Below are 24829 nucleotides of genomic sequence, written 5' to 3' on the forward strand. Positions count from 1 at the left end.
CCTGCTCCAGACACCATCCCCCAAATCCCCAGCAATAAGGCAACTGCATGGCTTAGGGGATTGGTAATCGGATACCTCACCTCCAGGTCTCTGGTTCAAGAGCAGCAAGACTTTGTAATGACTTATATGCCATTGGATATTTATTTGGAGGCATAGCTGGAGAAGCGAACATAACGATCTCTGTCCAACAAGCAGTAGATGTCCATATATAAATACAAACATTATGACAGTTGCCAGTATATTTGAAACATTTGAATGACTGAATATCAGTCTAAAAGAGGTTGATTAACTCCCTAATAACAGTCAGAATTGTGTCTTGTTTTAGTGCTGCCTGGATAGTACAAGTGTCATGATTTATATTTATATATATATATATTTATATATATACTCATATTTTGTAACTGAGAGAGGCAACAATTTGTGCTTAACTCTCTCTCTTTTCCCCTCCAGGCCATAAAAGACTTTGAAAAGTGGTTTTGAATGTTACTGCAGGCAATTCAAAGCCAACTTTAATTTGCATTTTCTGTCTTAGGTGGTACGAATTCAACAAGAGTGAAAATATGTTCTGCAGGTCTTCTTAGGCACTTTACTACACAGGAGAAACTGTAAGCTCAGAATTTGAAACTTCAGCATATCCTTAATGAGGATACAACTGAAATAAAACTACTTCCAAGGTCAGTATTAATCTAATACTTCTGGAGCCAGACTGCCTGGCCAGTGCATGAGCAGGTGGTTCTCCCTGTTGTGAAGGCACCAGGGCAGGCAGGTGTAATAGTCAAGCAGAAACATGATGCCTTCTCCAGTCTCCTGTCATTGGCGGTTCTGGAAGAGAGAGGGGCTGGCTGGCATGAACACCCTCTCCATTGCCCCGTACTGCCTCCCAGTGGTCTTCAACTTCTTCTCTTTCAGGGTAAAATGCAGAGTTTTTAAAATGCCCTGTACAGAAGCCACTGTCCTCAGACAACTAATGGGGGAATACACTGACAGCAAGACTTTGGGTATCTAAAACCAAACCAACAAAACTCTTGGTCATTGTCTAGCGTGGAGCTCTCTGTGATAATGATAGATATGTGGTTTGCCTGTGGGTTTCAACAGAACATACACCTTCATATCAAAAAACCCTCAAACCCAGTTTTGGCAGGCAGCCTTACAAATGTGAGTTTTCATCGTATCAACTTGGCATGCAGAGAGCTCTGTCCCTGTCACTCTCAGCTCTGAGAAGCAGCAGCAGTGGTATCACATCCCATGGCTGTAGCGAGTTTTACTGTACCCTCCATGCAGTGCTAAGTGTAACTTTTTTTTGTTTTACTCTTCTTGAATGTGCTGAGAGCAACAGCACAGGAGACTAAAAAGGGATCCCAAACACGGAGAATGAAACAACATGAGGAAAGAGCACCGTTTGCTGCCATAAGGTCTCCAGAAAGGAATGAAACAAGACATGGGGAAAATACTTCTATACTTCTTTGACAGCCTACAGAGCTCCAGAGTTTACAGCCGCAGCTTGCCTTTTCCTTCCAGGCTCAGGAAGCCAAGGGATCTGTTCAGAGCTGGGTACCCCAACTCATGTCTTTCCCAGCAAAAAACCCCAATCTCTCCCAGCCCTGTGCAGATGCTGTTACCTACCTGAAAACAGTCACCTAAACCTTTGTGTTGGGATGTTTGTCTAATTACTGCAACTGCAAACAGGGAGGGGGTTTGGGGAAAACAGTTCTGAGGACCTGTGAAAGTCACAAGGCTGTGCAAACACCTGTAAGGATTAGGGCTGTTGCACATGCCTTAAACATCGCATTTGTCTACGTCTCATACCTTGATCTTACAGAATGGGGAAGAAAAAAAAGCACACAGTGCTATAGCACAAGTTATACGAATAAACAAAGACTTCTGTGTTTGGGTGTGTCCAGCTACAAAGGTTACTTAGGTGTGGGGATTTTTTTTCCTCCAAAGTAATCCTGTTCAGGGTGTAATATCCTGTTTCATTTCTATACTCCTTATCATTGAAAGTTAATATTCAGAATCCATGGATCTGATATCCTTCCAGTGCGTGCAAGAATTAGAACTAAAAATCATCAAAGCAAGCGGATAATACTGAATACACAGAAGAGGCAAAAGTATTAAATTGTATTCTTCTTGCATCACTCTGCTTTGTGGAGAGCTTACATTATCATGTTTGTGTGTGTGCGCGCACGTGTCAGATTTCTCCAAAGGAGGAAATAGGATGCCTAACTTTTAGTGCAGAAAATTAGTAACAAAACACACAACCTATGGGGCTGATAGCATCTCTGTAATCTTGTACTTAATCTGCTATCCGCAAGAAAAATCTGTAGCCTTTCCAGTGCTACTCTGCCCAGGCTGCACGCAATTAACGGGCCTGTGTTACCCTATGCCTATGACAACCCTTCAAGTTAAGCGTTTGCACCTTAATTTTTAATAGTCGGTGCCCGAGCAGCGCTGCCCACCCAGCTGGGAAAGCCCAAGCCCCCCTCGAGCTCTCCCACTCCTCCCCCTTGCCGGCGGGGTGCAGCCGCGGTGCGGGCGGCAGCAGGTGCGCGGGAGCGCACTCCCGGCGGGGCGGCCGGGGCGGGGGCAGGAGCGAGCGGCTGCCCGGGGCGAGGCGCCCCCGCCCCGGTGCGGGGCGGCCACGTGGAACCGCGGCTGCCGCGGCGGCCACTTCCTGCTCCGCATCACCCCGGCCGCTGCGCCCGGCGGGGAGGCAGGCGCGCAGCCCGCAGCAGGGAGCCTGCCGGGGCGGAGCGGGGGAGGGAGGAAAAAAAAGGGAGAAACAGAAAAAAAAAAAAAAAAGAAAAAAAGAAAGTTTGTACGTGCGGCGGCGGGAGGACAGCCTCCGCAGGCGGGCGGCTGCCGGAGAGCAGCGGCGGCCGGGGGAGGCGGGGGAGCGGCGGCGGGGCCGTGCCGTGCCGCGGGGGGCGGAAGGCGGCCGGTGCGCGGGGCCGGGCGCTGCGTGCGCGGCGGCGGGAGGCAGAGGGCGGGCGAGAGGATGCGGCTGAAGCTGGGCTTCCTGCTGCGCGCCGTGCTGCTGGCGGGCAGCTTCTTGGGGCTGCTGCTGCTCTGGTCCTCGCTGTCGCCCCGCGCCGAGGAGCCGGATCTCCCGGGACGGACGCGGGTGAGTGCGCGGCGGCGCCGGGGCGGGCGCGACGGAGCGGGTGGCGGGGACCCCGCCCGGGCTGTGACCGGCGGCGGCTGCGGACGGCTGGGGGGCGGCTGCCCGGGCTGCGGCCTGCGGAGCCTTGCAGGCCTGAGAGGGGAGCGCGAAGCGGCGGGGCCGGCCTCATCCGGCCCCCGGAGCCCGGGCGGCGCCGCGCCGTGGAGCTGCCCGCGGCGGGGATCGGGGAAGCCGTGTTCCGAGCGACCCCGGCGGCCCAGCCCGGGCGATGTCCGATCCCCGCTGTCCGATCCGCGCCGCCCCACCCGGCGCGGGGCCGCCACTGCCCCCCGCCCACCTGGTGCCCGCCGCCGGCGCGGTGTTTCGGGCAGGGTCCCGCCGGGGCCCTTCCCTCACTCCCCGGGACTTCCCCGCCGGCGGTGCCCTGGGAACCCGAAACCTGTGGGTTCGTCTCCCCTTTGGGGCTTTTCCATCCCTAAATACCTGCGCCGATGTCCGCTGCGTGTAAGTGTCCTGCAAAGGTCTCCCTAGAGGTTCAACAAAGGGTGCAGGTGTTCCCTCGCCAACTCACCTAGCCGCCGCGGATCGGCTTCCTGGCGCTTTTCTAACCAAACGGCAGGCTTTGCCAAGGAGAAGCAGCAGATCAGGTGATTTAAAAACAGCGCACGGAAAGCCAAAAGGCTTTCTCCAGCTGGCGGTGCAGATCTTCCAACCCGAAATGGTGAGGTGTTAGGTGGGCAGCGCATCCAGAAAAGCTTCAGGATGTCAGAACAAATCTGCAGAGCAAGTCTTGCCGTGGCCTTGTATTAGTCAGGTGAGAATAATCTGACCCTTTGACACCAGGGTCTCAGAAGAAGTCAAAGTGCTTCTTCCGTTTTCACCAGATGTTTTAGAGCTCAGGAATGTAACTGGACTTAAGGAGATCTGCTTGAAGTAAGATTAGCCAAGATTAAAATAATCTTGGAAAAGTCATAAAATTTGCCAGTGATTATCTTAAAAAGGGATCTTTTAAGATGTGTTTGCTAATGATCTTGGCCCTCTCTAGTGTGCTGCTTTCAATAATTGTGGAAGGCAAGTGAACTGACAGAACTCTTGCTTTCAAAAACTGGAAATGACTCCAAACTCCTTCAGCAAATGTTCTGTCTTCTGAAGCTGTTACAGTTTGCTGTATCTTGGCAGTTACTGCTGAGGTAATAGGCCACAGTGGTTCTTTTGGAGATAAGCAGTTTACTAAATAGTGAAGTTTCTGTAATCTGGTCTTCTAGACACAACATGAGCTTTTCTGTGTGCAGAAAAATCTTCAGGAATTTATTTGCATACCTCCCAAGAAAATGTCAGGGAGAAGACATTTGCATCAAAAACAGCCAAGTTACTTTTTGTGCTCAGGAAAGGGCTGTAAACGGACCTGCAAAGTGACAATCTCTGGGGAAAAAAGTAGTTGTGATTGCATTGCTGTGTAGGGCAGTGACCATCTTCAGATGCTTATTCTGGGGTGCCAACTGCCCTATGGTGCATATGCTTTGTCAGCTTACTCAGGTGCTGTAATGAATCATGCTGTCCTTTCTTATGAGCCTAAATGCTTTTACTTGGAGACTTTTGGGCTGAACCCTTGTATCTACTTCCATTCCCATGTGAGGTCTAATTCAGAAATCTTTTCTATCTGGTGTGTATGCCAGTAAAGGGATTGGAAGAGTTTTTACGGTCCAGCCCCTGATAAAGCAGCATTCTGTCTTGATTACCCTCTCTTGACTGGAGGAGGAAATATCCATGACAGCCATCTCAGGAAATAATTCAGTCTTTGTTGAGAACAAATATAATCATATTGAGTAAACACTGACAATGATGAAATCTAAACAGAATATCTGGTTCATTAGCTAGATCAGCTATTTACTTGCTGTTGTGATATATATGAGAGTGGGTAACACATGCTGCTTCATCATTTTCCGGGAAACAGTATCGTTATTACTAAATCTGTGTTTTGGTTTGGAGTACCTTCCACCTCAGAAGCTGCTCAGGTAAGGAATAGTAGTTAAGCAGTAATGACTGCATTCCCTGCTAGCAATGCTTCACAGCATATTTCTGGGGAGCTGTCAGAGCTCAATATGTTCAGAGATTAGGACCTGCATGCCCTGCACTATGCTAGGAGAGGCAGAGCTGATCCCAAGAGGTGGTCTTGTATCTTGTGGTGTGCTCCCTGCAACACCTGGAAACAGACTGTGCATTGGTACAGCTTCAGGATGCGGGAAGTAGTTTAATCTTAACTGTTTCTTTAAAATGTAGTGCTGTGCATGTTGTTCAGTTCTACAAATGTGTGTGTTTGCTCTGTTGTTAGTTGCCCGAAAGTTTGTTAAGCCAAAGATGACAGATTAATTCTTCTTCTTCCTGTACAACACCCTCCTCCCTTTGCTTGTGTTGAAAGCTCTAGCTAACAAGTATAAAATTCCTCCTCAGACAGTGCCAGTTTAAAATAGAATTTAGCTTTTTTTAGCTAACCTCAGCAGTACCCTTTCCCTCTCTGCACTGTAACCCTTGTCACTTTTTAATAACACCGAAACATTAAAGATCAAAAGATCTGCCATGTTATTCTTTTTTAGTTGTAACCTTGAATCTTTTCCTGCTTACAGCAGCAGACAATAGGTAATATTGAAGACCTTGTAGTGTTATGACTATGTACCTTTAAAAAATTATTCCTTCGAATACTGTTATGGTTTTTTCTACTGATAAAAGATTTCAGAGTTCTTTTGGAGAATTAAAAAGATTAATGTACAGAGAGTTTTCAAAATAAAAATGAAAGTGGAGAAGTGGCTGTTTAGGAAGGAAATGAGAGAACAAAGAAGTAATAACAGTAATACAGACAGTTGGAGATAAGACCTTTCTTTCTCATGGAAGATTCCCACAGATGCTATGTTCATTGAAAGCATATGTAGAAGTTGGGAGGACAAAAGTCTTCTCCAGATAACCCAACTGTGGAACTTTCTCCAAGAATCTATTTGAGGAAAAAGTGCTGTGGGATTTGGAGGGAGAGGTAAAGTATTTATTTGCATTATCAGAAATATCCAAAGACAATAAAATCACTCTTATCCATACAAGCTTTCAGTTTTCAATCTAAACCAAATAGAAACAATGAAAATATATTAACATCTGTCCTCAGAGTCTTTAAATGAACATCAGCTTTTTTGTAAGTAAGGTTGCCTGCTTAGTAAGGACTGCAAAGCTACTGAATATTTAGGCAAGGATTCTATTGTTTATGGCTGTGGTAAAAGATTAGGTAGAATCATTGATTTAATTAGCATGTTGTGGTGTCTCTTGGATGTTTTCTGATACCTTCTGCTCTTCTGGTCAAGGGGTCACAGTTTTGGAGGCAGCAGGAAGTGACTGAGAATCATAGATTCAGCGAATACGCTGAGTTGGAAGGGACCCATCAGGATTGTCAAGTCCAGCTCCTGGCCCTGCACCATGAGCCAATCACACCTTTGAGGCCATTCATCAGAAGAAGACTGCTGTAGAGATCCCAGCTATAGTACTTGCTGGTCTCCAGCAAGGTGTGTCACTAATGATCAGCCTCAGAGGCACAGCCTTGAAAGCTGGTGTTGTCAAGGAGTAGGTAGTACAGCAGGCAGAACCATAGGACCAAAACAGTAAAGAAAGATTCATTACTGAAAAATCGAAAGCATATTTGGAGTAAATGTACTATAAGTCAACTTTAACTCTCTGAATCTGACCAAATAAAAATTACTCTATTCATTTGTCCATATGAAGGACATAGTAAGGAAGAGTGTCCAGTGTGTTCCTATGCTCCGTAAGGGGATTAGTAAGGTAGTAAAAGATTTGCTGGAAGTATGTGGCTGACCTTGCACAAGTCAGAAATGTGGTGGTGAGATTGATAAACCCACAAAATAAATTCCATGTTCTGTCCTGTTCATGTGTACGATGAGGAGAACTTCCTGAAAATTTGGCATGGGCTGCTTGGCCTCATATCTGGGAACATGGTGCTTCAGATTTGAAGCATTACAGTATTTTCAGTATTTCCCATAGCCACTGCACCTGAGCCACTGACGGGCTTCTTGTATATTGAAGGTATTTAATTTTTTGTGTCTGTAAGCGGCATGTTTTTAATGGGCTTTTGTTCCCATCATATTTGTTTGTCAACAATTCTCAGACTTTCTGTACTGTGTTCCCAGGGCTTTTTTTGGGTGGCTTAAAAAGTTGGACAACTGTCTCCTTCCTCCTACCACCCCTTGACATCATGCATTTCTCCTATACCAGACATGCTTTCAGTGCTTTATAACTTAATAGGAGCTTTTGAGGTCATTTTCCCACCCTTAGACATTTATACTCTCGTCTCCCAGCCAGGACAGTTAGCTGTTAGCTGTCCTTGCTGCCAGATGTCACAGCAGCCATGCCAGAGTGAGGGATGAGTGGTTGCCCTTGGAGCAGGAGAGGAGACTTTGCTGAGTGCCCTACTGCAGGTGGCGATTCTAGCACGTCCTTCTGGTTCAGGAAACCAGATGATGGGCTTGCAGCTGGGGCTATGGGCCTTCACTGACTGCCAAGTTTAAACATTATAATTCCCACATGGACAATAGAAGGTGGAGAATTTATGATGTGGAGGCAGAAGCATTAGAAAAAAAAGAGAAAAAAGCTGAACGGACATTTTTGAGCTTTCTGGTGACACCTCTTCTGCCCCACTTTAAGAACTGCTAATATCCTGTATAGCTTGGCTGGACTGTCACTGAGATCTTAATGACAAGTTGCAGACTGAACTTGAAGTGTTATTGTGGTTTAAATTAGATTCTTTGTGGTGTATATCCCAGAGGAAATTCTTCACTTTCCCTTCAGGAATAATGGCAAGTGTGTTTAGAAAAGAAACTGAGACATAGGAATTTGAAGTTGATACAATTACTGGTGGAAAGGCAGGAGTCAAAATAGGATGGTAAATCTGATGTAACAGGGAGAGTGGTGTTCAGTAGTGAAGGTATTCAAGTTGTCTGAACTTGCTAAAAACATGGTGGTACACGGGTGATTAAATAACAAAATAGTCTCTCTCCAATTGCTTTGTATCTATATGTTGGTCACTTTTTTGAGTTGTTTGCCTTTCCATAATTGCATGAGACCTAACACAAAGGGCACTGCATCGGTTCTGCCACTCTGGTATTATCTGGAAGCTCAACACCATCGTGCATCACCTGGGTATGAAAAGCTCCATACAGGTGCAGGGCTAGATGTAGCCACGCTGCCTTCTCCAATCAAAGCTATAATAAGTCACTACTTGTCACAGAACATTCAGCAGAAATTAACACCTTGGCAAATTTTTTGTGCTCAACAAGTTCTGTTTGAAATCTGTGCACAGTGAGCTAGTGAGCTTGCTATAGCCAAACTACTGCCATTGTGGAAAGTAAGCATCACTTATTAGAGTAATCTTCAGTGTTGCTAGCAACAGTAATAGGCAAAATGTTTTGAGATATTAAATGCTATTTTTTTTAATGTGTGCTTTCATCTAAATTGGCTTTGAAAAAACTTGTAAAAATCTATCACCCTTGGGAGAGCGTAAAAACCCCAATCCCTATCATATTAAAAGGGAAATAATTTGACAAATGCTTTGAGTTATGTTGCAGAATCAATGACCACAAAGCAAATAATGTGAAGAAATGGAAAAAAAGAGAACCTACATAATACCTACAATTTATGTATACATATATAGATTGCATTAAAAGTTTCTTGAACTCTCTTGTCATTAAGATCGCTTGTATTAAGTTAGGTAAAGAACTCATTATTATCTCAAGTCTACTCATTATGTAAATGTCTACTCCTCTATAAAGAGCAGGTTTGCACCATTTTTTTATGAATGTGACAAGATTCCTTTTGTCCTGTTTTTGCCCCAAGTGTTACCATTTGTGAGTAATGTAGAACAACTGAACAGATGAAAAATCAAAGATCTTAAGCTAGACCTGGCATTTGCTTTTCAGGAATCCCACTGCAGAAGAAGAGGGATCTAGAGTATCCAGGGAACCTTTGTCAGGATCCTTAGCCTAGGATGAAAGGTGACGCTGCACACTTAGGTAACATAATGTAACAAAAGCCAGTAATTGTGTCTGTTTTGGGAATCATACAGGCAAAACTATTCATCTGTTGCAGTATCTAATGAAGAAAACATTAGTAAGACCACAGAAATTGGAATTAATACCATAGACTGGGTAGGCTGTAATTTGTTTTTGGAGGGGAAAAAACCAAAACAAAACATAAGTGGTAATTTGTGCTGCTTAGTGGCCAAATGGTGGGATATTAAAAATAGCATGTAATAAATTCCTCTTTAAAATCAAAATCTAGGAAATAATTAACTCTCAATTTTAAATGTGGTGAAATAAGATATAGGTAGCTAAACTGAAGTAGTAGGAATTCTGGTGCTAGTAAATTTAGTCATTGGAAAAGACTCAGCGGGTCATCAGGACGACAGCCTTGAGAGAAAGACATATCCAGAAGCAGATACGTGGATTTTTTGCCACATGGCCAAGCAGCATTCACCTTCCCTAACCCAAGCTCAGCAGAGTCAAAATTGCTTGTATTAAGCTGACTTTCTCTAATGAAAAATGACAGCGTCTTTGTCCTATTTTTGTCAGATATTAAATCAGCATTACGGGAGACTGCCAAGTGGAAATAGGGCAGGCTAAGCTGTTACATTAATAGGTTTGACTTCTACCTTGGGGGGGGAGGGTAGGAGTGGGATGCTTTTTGCAGTAACTAGGCCATATAATCTGAGAGAAGGACTCCAAGTCTGGTAACAGTTATATTTAATTAATAGATTTCCTCCTTAAGTGTGGAAAACAAATGTCTACTGCAGATGATTAGTGTAAAAATAGCAACATAGAATCAGAGAGTATTCTGTTTTGGAAGGGACCCAGAAAGATCATCAAAGTCCAGCTCCTGACCCTGCACAGGAGAGGCCCAAAAGTCACATCATGTGCCTGAGAGCATTGTCCAGATGCTTGAACCCTATCAGGCTTGGTGCTGTAACCACTTCCCTGGGGAGCCTGTTTCAGTGCCCAACCACCCTCTGGGTGAAGAACCTTATTCTAATATCCAACCTAAACCTCCCCTGACACAACTTCAGAACCCTTGGGTTCTGTCACTGGTCACCACAGAGAAGAGATCAGTGTCTGCCCCTCCTTTCCCCTCACGAGGAAGTTTTAGTGATGAGGTCTCCCCTCAGTCTCCTCTTCTCCAGGCTGAACAGACCAAATGACCTCAGCTGCTCCTCATATGGCTTTCCCTCAAGGCCCTTCACCGTCTTTGTTACCCTCCTTATAGCTGAATATCTTTCTTATATTGCAGTGCCTAAAACAATATTCAAGGTGAGGCTGCACCAGTGCAGAGCAGAGCAGAACAATCCCCTCCCTCGACTGGCTGTCGATGCTTTGCCTCATGTACCCCCAGAGACAGTGTTAATGAATATGCAGCTGCAGTTCAAGCTGCAGATTGAGCTCTGTGTGGCAGGTGCCACAGTCAAGAGGCCATGAACTGAACTGCAGACCCTTTGCATAGCAAAGGGCATGGGGACACTCGGAGGCACAAGCACAGGAGACAGCAGCCCAGACTTTCCCAAGTTTAGACTCTGAGGGTATAAAAGCCCAGAGTTTCCTTTGTTCAGGGTCCCTCCCTCGGAGGCCTCCAAGTTGAGCTGTTATTTTATTATTTACTTATTGCACCAAGATTAAACTATTTGAAGGATCCGAATGTCTGAGAGTGTTGTAGGAAACCTAGGAAACCTAGGACTGAGCCAGTAAGGAAACCTGGTCTGAATGTGTGAGTGTGGGGTATGCAGGGAGTCAAGCAGGGCACCTGTCAACTCACTGGAGCTGCCCACTGCAAAGGGGCCGCAGTCTGCAGGTAGCCCGGGTGTGACTGCCAGAGTGTCTACTGGGTGGTTGGACAGGGAAATTTTCTTACCAACAGTTGATCCTCCTGGCTGCCAGGGCACTGCTGATTCATATTCAGCTTGCCATCAACCAGGACCCCCAGATCCCTTTCTGTGGCACTGCTTTCCAACATCTCATACCCCAGTCTGTACGTACATCCAGGGTTGCCCCATCCCAGGTGCAGAATCTGGCACTTTCCCTTGTTAAACTTTCTACGGTTGGTGATTGCCCAGCCCACTAATTTGTCGAGGTCTCTCTGCAGGGCCTCTCTGCCTTCGAGGGAGTCAACAGCGCCTCCCAATTTTGTATCATCTGCAAACTTACTTAGTATCTCCTCCAGTCCTGCATCCAAGTCATTTACTAAGATGTTGAAGAGCACAGGGCCCAAGACGGAGCCCTGTGGAACCCCACTAGTGACAGGTCACCAATCTGATGTCACCCCATTCACTATTACCCTCTGTGCTCGACCCGTGAGCCAATTGCTCACCCACCACATGATGTGTTTATCCAGCTGTGTGCTGGACATTTTATCCAGAAGGATCCTGTGAGAGACAGCATTGATAGCTTTACCGAAATCCTGAAAGATTACATTGACTGGCTTCCCTTGATCAATTTCTTGGGTTACCTTGTTATAAAAGGAAATCAAATTTGACAAGCGGGATTTTCCCCTCATGAACCTGTGCTGACTGTGACTAATGACTGCGTTGTCTTTTAGATGTTTTTGAACACCTCTCAGAATAATCTTCTTCATAACTTGACCAGGCACTCAAGTGAGACTGACAGGCCTGTAGTTTCCAGGGTCATCCTTTTTACCCTTTTGAAAATTGGAACAATGTTAGCCAGCTTGCAGTCAACTGGGACCTCTCCAGCTTTCCAAGACCTTTTAAAAAATCACCAAGAGAGGCCCTGTGATGACCTTAGCCAGCTCTTTAAGCGTTCTCAGATGAATTCCATCGGGCCCCATAGATTTTTAGGGATCCAGCTGGAGAAGCAGATCCCATACAGCTTCAGGGTCAACCAGGAGTTGATCATTGGAACCCCCTTAGTCCATCATCGGTGTTGAAGACAGAGGCAAAGAAAGCATTAAACATCTCTGCCTAGTCAAGGTCCCTGTTTCTGAGGTAACCATCATCATCCTGTAACAACCCGGTGTCATTTCTGCAATGCCTTTTGCCGTTAATGTATTTTTAAAAAAATCTTTTAATTGTCCCCTACAGTTTTGGCCAGCTTCAACTCCAGTTGAGCTTTGGCCACAAAGCCATGCTGCTCAAAAGGCCACCTTGTCCATCAGTTCTCTTTAGTATTTTTGTGAATTAAAGGAAATTTATCTTGCTTGAATCTGCCTTTATCTGTCCATCTCTGTCCCACAGTGTGCTAGGTTTAGACACTGTTTTGGTGAGTGAGGTTTTTCCCCCTATGACTAATCACAGTGCCAAGGTAACATTCAGGAAGATGTTGCCAGCATGGCTCAACAAAGGGGAACAGTTAGGAGCCACCAATATGCATGTGCTCACAACCTGTGATACTGTTTAGGCTTGGATTTGGGGGTGTTTTGGCCTTTCACCTAACATAGGTTGTAAGAGAAAAAATTAAACTTAGTGGGTTTCTGTAAACTTAAACAAAAGGTTAAGGTTGTGCTTTATGGGAGATTAGGATTTATCTGTTTAATTATAGCATCCTCCTCTTTGAAAGAGCTTGCAGGGAAAGTATGTGCTTTGGTGGAAATAACTGTAAAAAGATCTAGAGGAGAATGCTAATACTTGTATTCTACCTTTGTTTTTCAAATAAGCATCCTTATTGTGTTCTCTCTGCTTGAGATTGAACAATTTTGAACTGTTTGCTTACTCACTGGAATATCTTTGCATTGATAGGTCTGAAATTTGAAAAAAAAACAAATTCTTAGTGTGAGCTGATTTTGAAGCAGGTTGGTGCTTTCCTACAGGTGCATTTTATAGCACAGAACTCCTATTCTCTGAAAACACATGGACTTCCCGTGTGGGAATAAAAATATTTTTCTTACCAGGCTACATATATACATTATTACTGAAACAAAAATGGCTACTTTTTGTAATGAAGAGATGATGTTTTAAAAAGAATTGTATTAATCAGGAATTAAACATCCTTCTGCATAAGCATGCTTCCTTGCAAAAGAACAAATTGCTTTTTTATTTTTTCTCTCTATTATGATAAACTATATAATAAACTATTATAAACTATTATAACAAACAGTTTGCTGCTCTAGAGTGGTCTGTATTTCTTTTAAGTTTCTCTCTGACCATGTCTTTTTGAATCCCTTGTTGCAATCCTTGACTCCAGTAAGATTTTTTTGCATTGCTCTTGCTTTCCTAAGTTGCAACGTATTTTCCTTTTGTTTCCTTGTGGAACGTTCAGTTGCAAATAGCAGCAGTCAGCAGTGATATGTGGTAAACCTCTGAGCAGCAGAAGAGAAGTGGAGGAAGGAATAAGGTAAAAGCAATAATACTGGTTTACATGCTGTTTACATTTGGAAAACTTGCTTTACAGTTGACAATCTCAAAATATAAGTGTTAATGAAATTAAAGCATAAGCAGATGGTGCTCAGCCCACAAAGTTTCTTACTTATTTTGCTGCATTTTAAAAAATTGGCAATGAAAAGAGCTCAGCAAGAACTGTTCTGACTTGAGTAAATACAGTTCATTTTTTTAATAACACAGAAAATTATTATTTAAATACCGTGTTTTGGAAAAAATACCATATTTTTGAAACCAAATATAATTTTTTCCATATTCAGACATTTTTGTAACAAGTTTAGGATTAAAATTTGTTTGTTTTTAATCTGTAGTAAAAGATTTTCCTTTTAAACATGACTAAGTGAACAAAGGCCCAAAGCATAGCAGCACCCCATTTTATTTCTCAGTTCCTGCCTTTATGGATTTGAGATATTTAAGCAATGTCTTTGTTTTGAGCTATTTAATAAGAATTCTAGATATGTCAAAGAAAGAAGTATTTAATGTTTTAGGTTGGGTGCAGAAAATGCCTCATCTGTATTCATGTTTTGAAACAAAACCAAAAAAAATAACCAAGATACCTCATAAAAGAAGTTTCTGTTTTTCCGATTGAGGAAGGAAGATCAAGAAAGACAATATTAAGATAATGTGTTCTTCAGAGAAAATTAATTGTTCTCTGTATGGTTCTCTCTGAAACAAGATTTGCTACACTCACTTAAATGAGGCCTTGAAGTCAGCTCTTCAAGGCTCATAATATATGGCTTTTATAAGACCGCTTTACCTGCTCTGGCTCTGCTAATCCATCTCCCACAGTGTTATTCTAACATTTCAAAGTCTCTGAGAAGCTTTAAACTGCAGCTATGAAATATGTTGGGTTTTTTTCTCATTTCTTCCATTTGCCTCCCATCCATGAAATATGTTCCTCCTGCACCAAGAACCAAGACCTTCACTAGTGATAGTGTAAAAACAGTATCTTGGTAAACTGCAGAGATGGAAAAGCATGGTAGGTGGGTTTTCTGTTGTTTATTTCTTTTGATGGAATATGAAATTTTAGTGATTGTAAATTAATCGATTACCTCTGATTTCAGAGCTCTTAGCCAAGGGCCCTCAAGTCCAGAAGGATGCTGCATGGGTTTCCTGTGTCTCAGCTCCTGTTGGTGAGGGAGAAGAATCTCCTGCTGCCTTTTGTCTAGCTTTTTGGAGATCCTCAACTCCAAATTCTGATATTTCAATCAGTGTAAAATACTCCTACAGCATGAGATTTACCAAATGAGTAAAGTGGTCTTGAGTACTCTCGGTAGAGATATTTCAGCCCTGGGTGTCTAAAATAAAACTGCTAATTAGTTCCTTGGATACATTTGTGTGATCTTGGTGAGTCTTCTGTCCCTCTGTGTTTCCCAATACCAGTCTAAAATACTCATCTTGAACTTTTGCTTAGTTTTCATTTACATGAATAGTACAGGAAAGTTTGGGCTAAGGAACGCCAAGAAGTGTTGACTTGAGAGCGAGGTCATGAAGCATTTTGTGCAAGTCCAGGCATAATGCCCTCTGTCAGGGTCATCTACAGAAAAAAAAAATCCTCAAGGTGAACAGTTATCCATAATTCTGGAATCAAGACTGGGAGAAGACTTTGATGTCAAACTTAGGGCAAACAGTTACTCTGGCCCAACTTTAACAGTGGATGATGAGACCCTTGAGTGCTCGTTGACAGAGCAGTGAGTAGGTGTCCAAAATGTCAAAGCCATCGCCATTATTTCACATAGACAAACAGGGGGTCAAATTTTTGAAAGATGCAGAGTGGCTGTAGTGGAGAGCAGGCTTACCCTTTCCATGAATAGTCATGTCAGTCACCTCTTGGGAAGTTAACAAGTTTTGCTCCCATTATTATCTTCTACCAAGGCTGGTGATGACAGGGGAGTTGTCAAGCTGTTGTGATAAAAGGGAGCAGACTGCCAGGATAGTTCATGTAGCTTTTAATCTTTGTGTATGCCTGAGGGGCCTTGGGAAAAGAGGATGGCAGGGAGCAGGCTGGATTAATTTTTCTGGATGAAATGGATATATCCTGGGGGTTGCCCTACTTTAAAAATAATTAGAATTCTTTGAAATCTGCTGTCCTTGAGCACACTTCATCTGCCCTATGTCCCCTTTCTCTGATTCCCATATGCCTAGATTTCGTGTTTGAGAGTTGTCTTGTGCCTCTTTGGGAGGTATTTGTTTTGGTAATATTTCCCGGGGTGCATAATTTCAAAATCAAAGCTTGTATGTGTGTGGTGAAATGCACACAGGAACTGCAGGTAATCAGAGGTACCTAGTTATGGTTTTGCTCTTAAGCTGAGAACAGAGAGGCTGCTGCACTTACAGCAAGACATGAAAGACACTGATTCTCAGTTTTTAACATAAGTTTTATATTTACTGGAAACAATGATGTGTTTTTTCCGTTTAAAATGAACTTTAAAAATAATCCTTTATGTTTGCATTGTGTGACAAAAGTATGATTGGATCCTTACAAGGGGGCTTGATGGTGATCATTGATTGCAGCCAGCATAAGCCCATGTTAGTGTAATGAGATGCATTGATCTTGATTATTCCAGGTTCTTATTCAAATCTCATCCTCAGCTGAAGGATGAATACCTCACTTAATCTGTTTTTGCTTCCTGGCCATTTTTTTTTCCATTGTTCATTCTTTGTGGGAATCTGGGGAGTTAATTAGGCATATTCTCACGACCCACTGTTCAACAGCTTCAGAGTTTTCTTGCATTGCAGTAATGTATTAAGTGATATGGATATCTAGAAGTAAATGGTCAGACTACTCTTGATTTTATCCCTTGTAATAGCTTCGACAATCTATCTTCCAACAAGTTTGTCACGGTATATAAAATGCTAAGGCTTTTATGAGGGAAAAAAGAAAGGTTTCATTTTAAACTCTAAAATTCATGTCTATGATCAAAGAAGTCTTCACAACCTTTAACACTAAGCACCAGTGTTAGACTAAGCACCAAGTGATAGACTTGGCCAGTTAGCGTTGCTGCAAAGGAGAGGCAAATTGAACAGGTTTTATCTTGTACGATATTTGAAAGAATTTATTCTGTACTGATAACTGGTCAAAATACTGTTTGCAGTCCCAGCAATCATAATTTTCAGGAATGGCTTCACGGCTGTTAATTTCTAAGAAATGGACAGAATTTTATGTATAATTTGGCTTATCTAACAACCATAATGTACTACTTAATGTAACCAAAGGCATTATGTTGCAGAATTCATTATACTTTTTAAGCCAATGCTTTAAAAATATAATTTATTAGCTTAAGTGAATGATCTTGACTCTGATGCCTTAAAATGTTCATTGGCGAGAATGCTTTTGCATATCGAAGTCATTGTATTTTATCATCTTCCTTTTTTTATTCTCCAACCTGAGATTTCTTTATTGCAGAGCATTGTATTTTTTTACATGTTTACTAAAATACATGGACATTTCTTTTCAAGCCCTGTTTTACTGATGAGGAAATTAAGGTTTCAGACACAGAATCAATGTCTTATAGCTGAACCCACTAAATATCGGTGTATGTAGTTGTATGTAGCTGATGTTCTGTAAGTCACTTTGGCTTTACAAATGGAAACTTTTCAGCAGTATATATTTAGGAGATCTATTCATAGTCTAACACCAAAACCCAACAACTTTCCTGTAGGAAGTCTGTTTTCTGCCCTGTATGCAGTTGTTAATTTTGTCAGACCTTAAATTGTTCCTTATCTGGTTTTATACTGCATTGGCTATTGCACTCAAAGAAACTTTAAACTGCATGAAAAAGACCAGTTATGGCAACTCAAAAGTTTTATAACCAGTGCTGGTTTTATCCCAATGAATGTTAACCTCTATGATCTTCCTTTACCTTAATATATTTGCTTTTAAAATTTGGGTTTCTTAACTCGTTTTATTTTATTTTTAGACTGAAGACATGCCAGCACTAGACTGGCACATTCCCTAATACCCTTTTTATTTAGCTGTAGTGGCATAAAAGATTGAATACAAGAGTGAGAAAATACTTATGTGGAAGGGAGTTCTGCCTGATATTTTGGGGTGTTTTCTAAGGAAAGGAGACCTAGAAATACATGTTCAAATTATAATGCTCTGGAAAGTCACTAGTTCCATATATATTTTTTAATGAGAACTCTATTGAGACTTGGAGCTTTCCTGAAAAGGGAAAAGTGCCCTCACCTAGAGAAGGGCAACTGCTGGTTACTCACATCTTTCCTCTTCTCCATGAATTTAGGAACATGCAGCCATCTCCTTAATGCTGTAGTAAGAGAGAAAATAATATTTGGTTTGTAGCTTTGGTTTGAAAGAAGAAAGAGGCATTCATATTGCTAAGAATATTTAACAGAAACATGCTTTTATTTAGAGCATAACATGTTCCTGCATTACCATTAACACTACAGGAACCCCTGGGAGAGCAGTCATGGGCTCCTGGGGAAGAGGAACAGCTGCCATCACCCAGGCCACCTGAAATAATTTATCTGTCTTACTGTTATGGGCTTTTCCTGCTTGGATTATTTCCACTTGGATTATTTCTGATACAGGATCTGGGTGTGGAGACTCAGTAAACTACATGACTGGGCGAGTCTACTTTGGTTTTTTTTGATCCTCTTCATACACCACAAGCGTATGGCCCTAAATGCAGTAGGGACATCATTGTGCTGCCTTTTGTGTCTCTGCTTTCTCAGCACAGGAAATCAGTCTCCTCAAAGGGAGAAGAAATGTTTAGAGAGAAGAACTCTGGGTTGGTGGTTTTTTGGTGGTGTTTGTTTGTTTTGTTTAATTCATAGAATCATGGAATGGTTTGGATTTGAAGTGACTTTAAAAATCATCTTGCTCCAACCCCCCTGCCATGGGCATTTTCCACTAGACCAGGTTGCTCAAAGCCCCATCCAACCCGACCTTGAACACTTCCTGGGATGGGGCGTCCACAACTTCTCTGGGCAACCTGTTCTAGTGCCTCACCACCCTCACGGTAAAGAATTTCTTCCCAGTATCTAAACTAAACCTACCCTCTTTCAGTTTAAAGCCATTCACCTCTGTCCTATTACTACATGCCCTTGTAAAAAGTCCCTCTCCAGCTCTCTTGTAGGCCCCCTTTAGGTACTGGAAGGCTGCTCCAAGACAACCCTGAAGCCTTCTGTTTTCCAGGCTGAACAACCTCAACTCACTCAGACTGTCTTCATAAGAGAGGTGCTTCAGCCCTCTGACCCTTCTGTGGACTCAAGTGTTGCGGTGTAGTTGGATTGTGTTGTTTTGTTTTAAAGTACAAAAGAAGCAAACCCTATCAAGTCAAGCAGCTGCTGTGCTGCCATGCTGCAGGTACTTGTTCTCTCTGGAGTCCCACAGAGGCGCTAAGGAGGGCTCTGAGGATGGCTAGGCATTGCTGAGGGGAGCAGGGCTGCACAGCCCTTGTGTCTCTGCTGTATGCCTGTGCACAAGTAATGGTTGTAGACAACCCGGGGACGCAGCTGTGTTCTGTGTGTTTTGCTACTAGGCTCTCTGTGTTTTCCAGCTACCCCTCGCTTCCAGCAGCTTCCCCTCCGCCCCGCTCCTGTTTTGAACTACCTCGGCGCTGGTGTTCACCCTACTTAGGGATGCCAAATTCATTTGGCTTGCTAATCCAGCTGGCTGTGGGGAGTCCTTGATCAAGCTCAGTGTGCGAGTGTAAAGGTGCTTGTGTTGGCACACAGACAGGACAAAAAATATGTGGCACAGAAGTAAACTGACTGTAGAAATGTATTCATCCCACTCTATAACACCAGCTTGAAAAATCCAGCACTTATCAGACAGAGGTTTAAGTCCAAATTAGCAAAAACAAAACCTTAAAGGCAGCTCATCTGCAGTGGCTAAAAAATGCAGTTTTCATAAATCTTCTGCAAGAACTAGGTGCATTTTGTAAGTCGTATTTCTGCTGTTCCATAGTTCTCCTTAGTGCAGAGCTGGAAAATATCCCCTTCAGGTTTTGCTGTATATCTGCAATCTTGGGACAGCAAACGTCCATGTAATACATCATAGTACTGACAATCAGAAGTCTTCCAAACTTTGCTTTTTAAGTAGAATGGGGAAGTTCACTTTGAGTCTCTTCACTCAGTAGGAGGAGTGGGCAAGTGATTTTTTTTTTTTGCTGCATCCTTTATAAATTTGACATCCTTTACAAATCTACAGTTGCCCTACTGTCAAGAATTGTAGAACTGTAAGTGCTATACTAAACAAAAGGAATATATGCTGTTTCCAGGTCAAGTACTATGTCTAAAGCAACAGCTAAAGAGATGCATAGAGTTATGCTGTTCATGTTCTGTTGAAATTATTAAACATTGAAAGCTGAGTAGCAACTTACTTTTAAGCTGTCATATTTTTTTAATGGAAGTAAGTTGAAATGTCAAAAGTTCCAGCTTTTGGTGGAATTTTTGCATTGTTTGTTTGTTTGTTTGTTTGTTTTGCTTTTTTATTGTTTACTGAAACTGTTTAGCAGGTTAGGGAATCAAGCTGGTTTTCTTTATCTTAATTTACAAGATTTGTCCAAGTCTACATCGGATGATAATGTATTGAAAAAATGCTGATTTGTGTAACTTGCATATGACAGTTTCAAACAGAGCGTATACCTCTTATGTTGTGCTGTTGTCACTTGTGTGCGAGAACATTTGAAAAGAAAACAAACACCGCATCCCAAACAGTGACTGATTAATGACAGCAATAATATTGGCTTGGTTGACAAGCATGGGAATGTATTGTTTCTTACAGAATAGGCTCTTTTATATGGCGTTTCCTTACAATTTTTAATATAATAGTTTTGCAGGTTATTGAATGGTGACAAAACACAGTGGATTTAATTTCTTTTGTATTTCGATTAAAATATCATCCTTGTGGATTTTGGTTTCTTTTGCTGATTCTGTTTTGATGTACAGTAAGCAATTCTATATTGTTTACTGTCCTGTCCTGGTGCATCTGCCAGTTCATCCTTCTGTGATATTTGATGGTTTGTGTATGTAGCTTCTCTTTCATGGGAAACTGAAATACTGGCAACTTTCTTCTTTTGCAGCTTTTCCTCTTGGGAGGCGCTATCTTTCCCCAGTGAGGCTAAACTATGAACTGCCTTACTGACTCTTCTTTCTCCAGCTGCTGGCCAGATTTTTGTGTGTTAGAGACAATAGACTGTCTTTCTCAGGGACTGCAGAGGGCTTTTGAAATGAGTTTTCTGACAGGCTATAACAAAATTGTCTTTGTTAGAAGTTAAAGTGCAAGGCTAGCACGTAAAGGCCCTGATTCAGCGAACTGAGTTCCGATTTAAATACTCCTTTAATGAACTGGATAGATCATAAGTAGACTTTGCTAATGTCTCTTCTGTGTTAGAAGCAGTAAATGAAGAGCACACTTTTCATAAATGCAGTTATTAGCAGCCCTATTTGAAGCCCACTAGGCATGGGCTTAGGGCTTGTGGAAATTGCTTCAGCTGGAAACAGCATTACTGGGGTAAGTATAACCTGAGGAGAGGCTCTCTGTCATTTTAAGATCAATATTTAACCAATATTCCATTCTCACTATTTACGTGGAGAATCTGAGTTGCCAAGACTTCTGATTTCATAACAAAAATGTTTACAAGGAGTGAACATCTCTTGAAAAGGTTACAGTGCTTCAGAGAAATGCCTGTTGCTATGCTGTTTAGATGGTGAGGGTATCCTGCAGACAGAGACCTGGTGATGAGAACACTGACTACCATTTGTTCCAAGCAAGAAGGAGCCTCCTGCATCTTTCTTTGTGTGTGTTGTACACTCACTGTTCTAAACAGTAGAATGCTACAGTCCCATTCCTGAGGAATCAGTGCACATGGCAGGATGATGTTCATTTGTATCTTCTCCAAACAGGTGATCAGAAATGCCGGCCATAGTGTACCTGAGCTGGAAACACAAATGTCATGTTAAAACTCTCTTCAGGATCTGACAGATGTAGGAAGGTCCCTCAAAAGATGTTCAGGGCTAGAAGCTGATCCTTAGTGCCTTGTTAAGAGAAGGCAGTAGGATGTCAATACCCAAAGTTGGCTTTAAGAGTAATGTTTTGATCATTAGTCTTGTGCTGCTTCAAGTTTATATTGAGGCACCACCATGGATCATCTGCACTAACAAACTAAATGTCAAGGCAATCCATTACTTGAAGTCAGATGCAGCATGTTTGCCTCTCTGTTTGGTCCTGTGGTCTTAAGGTGACCATGGTGGCTTCCATACTCAAAATAAAAGATATTGTGTGGTGAGTGCAGAGCAGAGTGCAAAGCTGGAAGCATGGTGGAGAGCAGACCAGCTTAGCGGAGTCCATTTGAAAAGGTTTGTGGATTATATTATAGTATTCTTGCTGGCTGTCTGAAAGATGCAGATAACCTGGCTGTGCTCACACATTATATGACTTCTAAAGGAAAGGTATAAATTAGGTTTTGATATTAATACAGGTAAGAACTTACCTTACCTCAACAGTTCAATAGACTATAACTCACTTATCGGCAAATACCATACAGATTCTCCTACGTAAAAAAGAGCAGGAATGAAGGGACAAGGAAAGGTGGGACAGAGAACACAATTTATCACAAGTTATTTCCCCTTTCTTATCTAGTCAAGCAGTATACAAGGTAATTACACAGATACTCTGAATTTCTGAAAGCTTTTGGTAGTTCAGATGAAACTTGCAGAAATGGATTTTAGACTGTATGTATAATTTGCAGACAATGTAGCTTTTGGCTTCAGGTGTTCCATTGAAAAATCTTTCAAAATGGTAAGGTAGATCAAATTCTAAAATGCAATTTAAAAAAAAAGGACAGAAATAGATTGTTGTAAAGCTTGAGAATGGTGACAATATTTCAAGATAAATGAAAATCTAATCATGCAGTTTGCTTCTTAATAGCAAGGAAAATGAAATGAGATTGACGCATCTGTCTTTAAAAATTGAGGGAGACAAGCTATAGCACAGAAACCTGCATCCCTTCATCAAGCATATACATCAGTGATGGATTTATTGTGTTGTAAATGTCATTTACTCACTGAGTTATTTAGAAGAAATGCAGGATTTTTAAATATCCATCCGTCTTACATGATTGAGAAACAAGGATGAAGCTCCTCTGCATGCTTGAATCAGTACAATGTTTATAGCTGATGCCTGGAGGCCAGAAAAGCTGTCCTCAGCCACTTACAACATGAGGACTCATGATAGCTTTTGTTTCTTTCTGAGGTTTTCTATGAAAAATAATAGAAGTTGGATATTTTCAATAGCAAAATTATGGACTATAAGTTATAACTCTTTGGTCTCTTACTTTTTTAATTGGAAGTCTGTACTTCTTTTTACCTGCCTATCTCTACAGTTTAAACCACAATTTCTTAAATTTTGACGATTTAAATCCAAAAAAACCAGCTTTATCTTTTTTTTCTTCAGTCTGCAGAGAACATTCCTAAAACGGGCTTGGTCTTAGTAAAATGAAGAGCCTTTCCCCACATAGTCCAGTTTGTAACACGGTACTACATAGGAAAAGGAGAATAATTCTTCCTTCATGGAAGGAAATGAGGCTGGACAGAGGATATCTTAGAAGTTCTTAAGAATCTACTTTCCATATGAATAAACATGAGTTCTATTTTTAAGATCTCATTCAAACATATGCATGAAGTGAAGGGTATTCCTAGACTGAAACAGAATGTGGAAGGAGCAATGACTCAACTAGAAAGGTCACAAGCTTCATTTAATGTTGAAATGTAGTGACAAGAACAGATCTTGTACTGAAGCTCTTGAATGATGCTGTGATTTAAGTCTTTCACCTTGGAGGGCACAGCTTCCCAGGAAAAAAGATGAAAGATATCTGGGATGTGAAGGAGATAGCTTGTTATTGCTGAACTATGAAGGGCTGTGGAATAAAGTTTTTAGCATTTGTAGCAATGCCTTGAGTGTAAGTGTAGGACTGGATGAGAACAATTAGAGGGCACAGAAGACAAGGTGATGCAGCTGAAGATCACAGAGTGCATGAAGTGAGAAATTACCTGAGAGAAGGTCTGAGTGACAGAGGTATTGGTGTTCTGGATTATGGCAATATTGCAGTGAAATAATTCATTCTCATGTCTGTTTTCTCTCTTTATCTTCCATTTGATTGCAAAAACTATAGGAATTGTTTGCCAAGCACTTCAAAGCATGTGGCAGTAGTGGAATACTACTCTAGAAATAGTTAAACTGCATGGATCAACATGTACTAAATTGATAAGTCATCAACGCTACACTATTTTCAGGTATTCAGGCTTATTTTCTCTTAATTTTTATTAATTGTTGAAGTTGCATAGTCTTTGGGGTTCTACAAAGGGAGGAGGTCATTTAAGCTTCTAAGAAATGGGACCTGCTTTACTGTGTGAGTACCATTTTACTAATCTACTTTATTAACAGAATATCTGTTCTTCTGCTAGCCTCTAATGGGCAATGTAGAGAAAGATAGTAAAGGTCAGATGAAAAATCAATGTATTTTTTAGTGAAGAGGGGAACAAATACTCCAAGAGTCATGAAGGCCTGAAATCTGAAGGCCCTTTTGCATCTTGCAGTCAGCTCTGATAGAGATGGTGTGTTAAGCAGTTGTCCATTTTGTCCTTAATACTCATGATTTTTCCAGTTATGCATTTGTAAAATCACTCTAGAGAGAAAAGTTGTGTATAGTTTTCTAATTATGGTATGTTTCTCTTTGTTTCTTGTATCCTAGGCCAGTAAGGTATTAGTTATTCAAAGCATTATGAAGCAATTTCTTATTGCCCAAGTATGCTTCTGATTAAGCATTGTTTTCAAAGTCTGATTGAATTACTCCAAGCCACATAGCCATGTGCAAATGTGGTACTCCTGATCACTTGCAGGAGAGAGAAGGATAGAAAAATCCTGCATTTTCTACCATCCATTTCTGCAGTCCATTTTTCAAAAGAGATTTCCTGCTATTCAGCTTTTGCCTGGAAGAAAGAGTTGGAAAAATTTCTTGCCTCCACCTTCTGCCGTTCTAAAATAGGGTAAGCCATGGCATCATCTTCATCAGAACTGCAAACAATACTGCAAATTTGAGAAAAATTAAAAAGAGAATGGAAGATTGCATTTGAACAAAAATTGTAGTAAGTGTTTTCAGAAATGAGAGATGTTGATATCAATTAGAACCACCAGAATTCTGAGCATTTGGAGACATCCCACAGCCATCATCTGCTTAAATGTTGTTCTGGGGTTGACTGTGTCCTTAGAAGCGAGTTTCCTGTGCTTTCTGTTTAGAAATGCATCCATTCATCTACTG

At 41.8% G+C, this 24829-nt stretch overlaps 1 protein-coding gene across 4 annotated transcripts in view; it reads left to right on the top strand.

Moving 5' to 3' along the window:
* Positions 1–24829, top strand: part of GALNT7 (polypeptide N-acetylgalactosaminyltransferase 7) — a 112945-nt gene that overhangs the window by 24779 nt on the left and 63337 nt on the right. For 2 of the 4 annotated variants that reach the window (XR_010430121.1, XM_064652477.1), the window contains exon 1: positions 2599–3121. Coding sequence is in view for 2 of the 4 variants with exons in the window: in XM_064652477.1 (XP_064508547.1) it covers positions 2996–3121 (126 nt within the window). In the remaining 2 variants the exon portion in view is untranslated. Of the gene's footprint in view, positions 1–532; positions 675–2598; positions 3122–24829 lie in introns of those variants that run through there. The other 2 variants (XM_064652478.1, XM_064652476.1) reach the window with 2 other exon arrangements.

The sequence above is a fragment of the Pseudopipra pipra genome, chromosome 4 (assembly GCF_036250125.1).
Source record: "Pseudopipra pipra isolate bDixPip1 chromosome 4, bDixPip1.hap1, whole genome shotgun sequence".
Taxonomy (NCBI): Eukaryota; Metazoa; Chordata; class Aves; order Passeriformes; family Pipridae; genus Pseudopipra; species Pseudopipra pipra.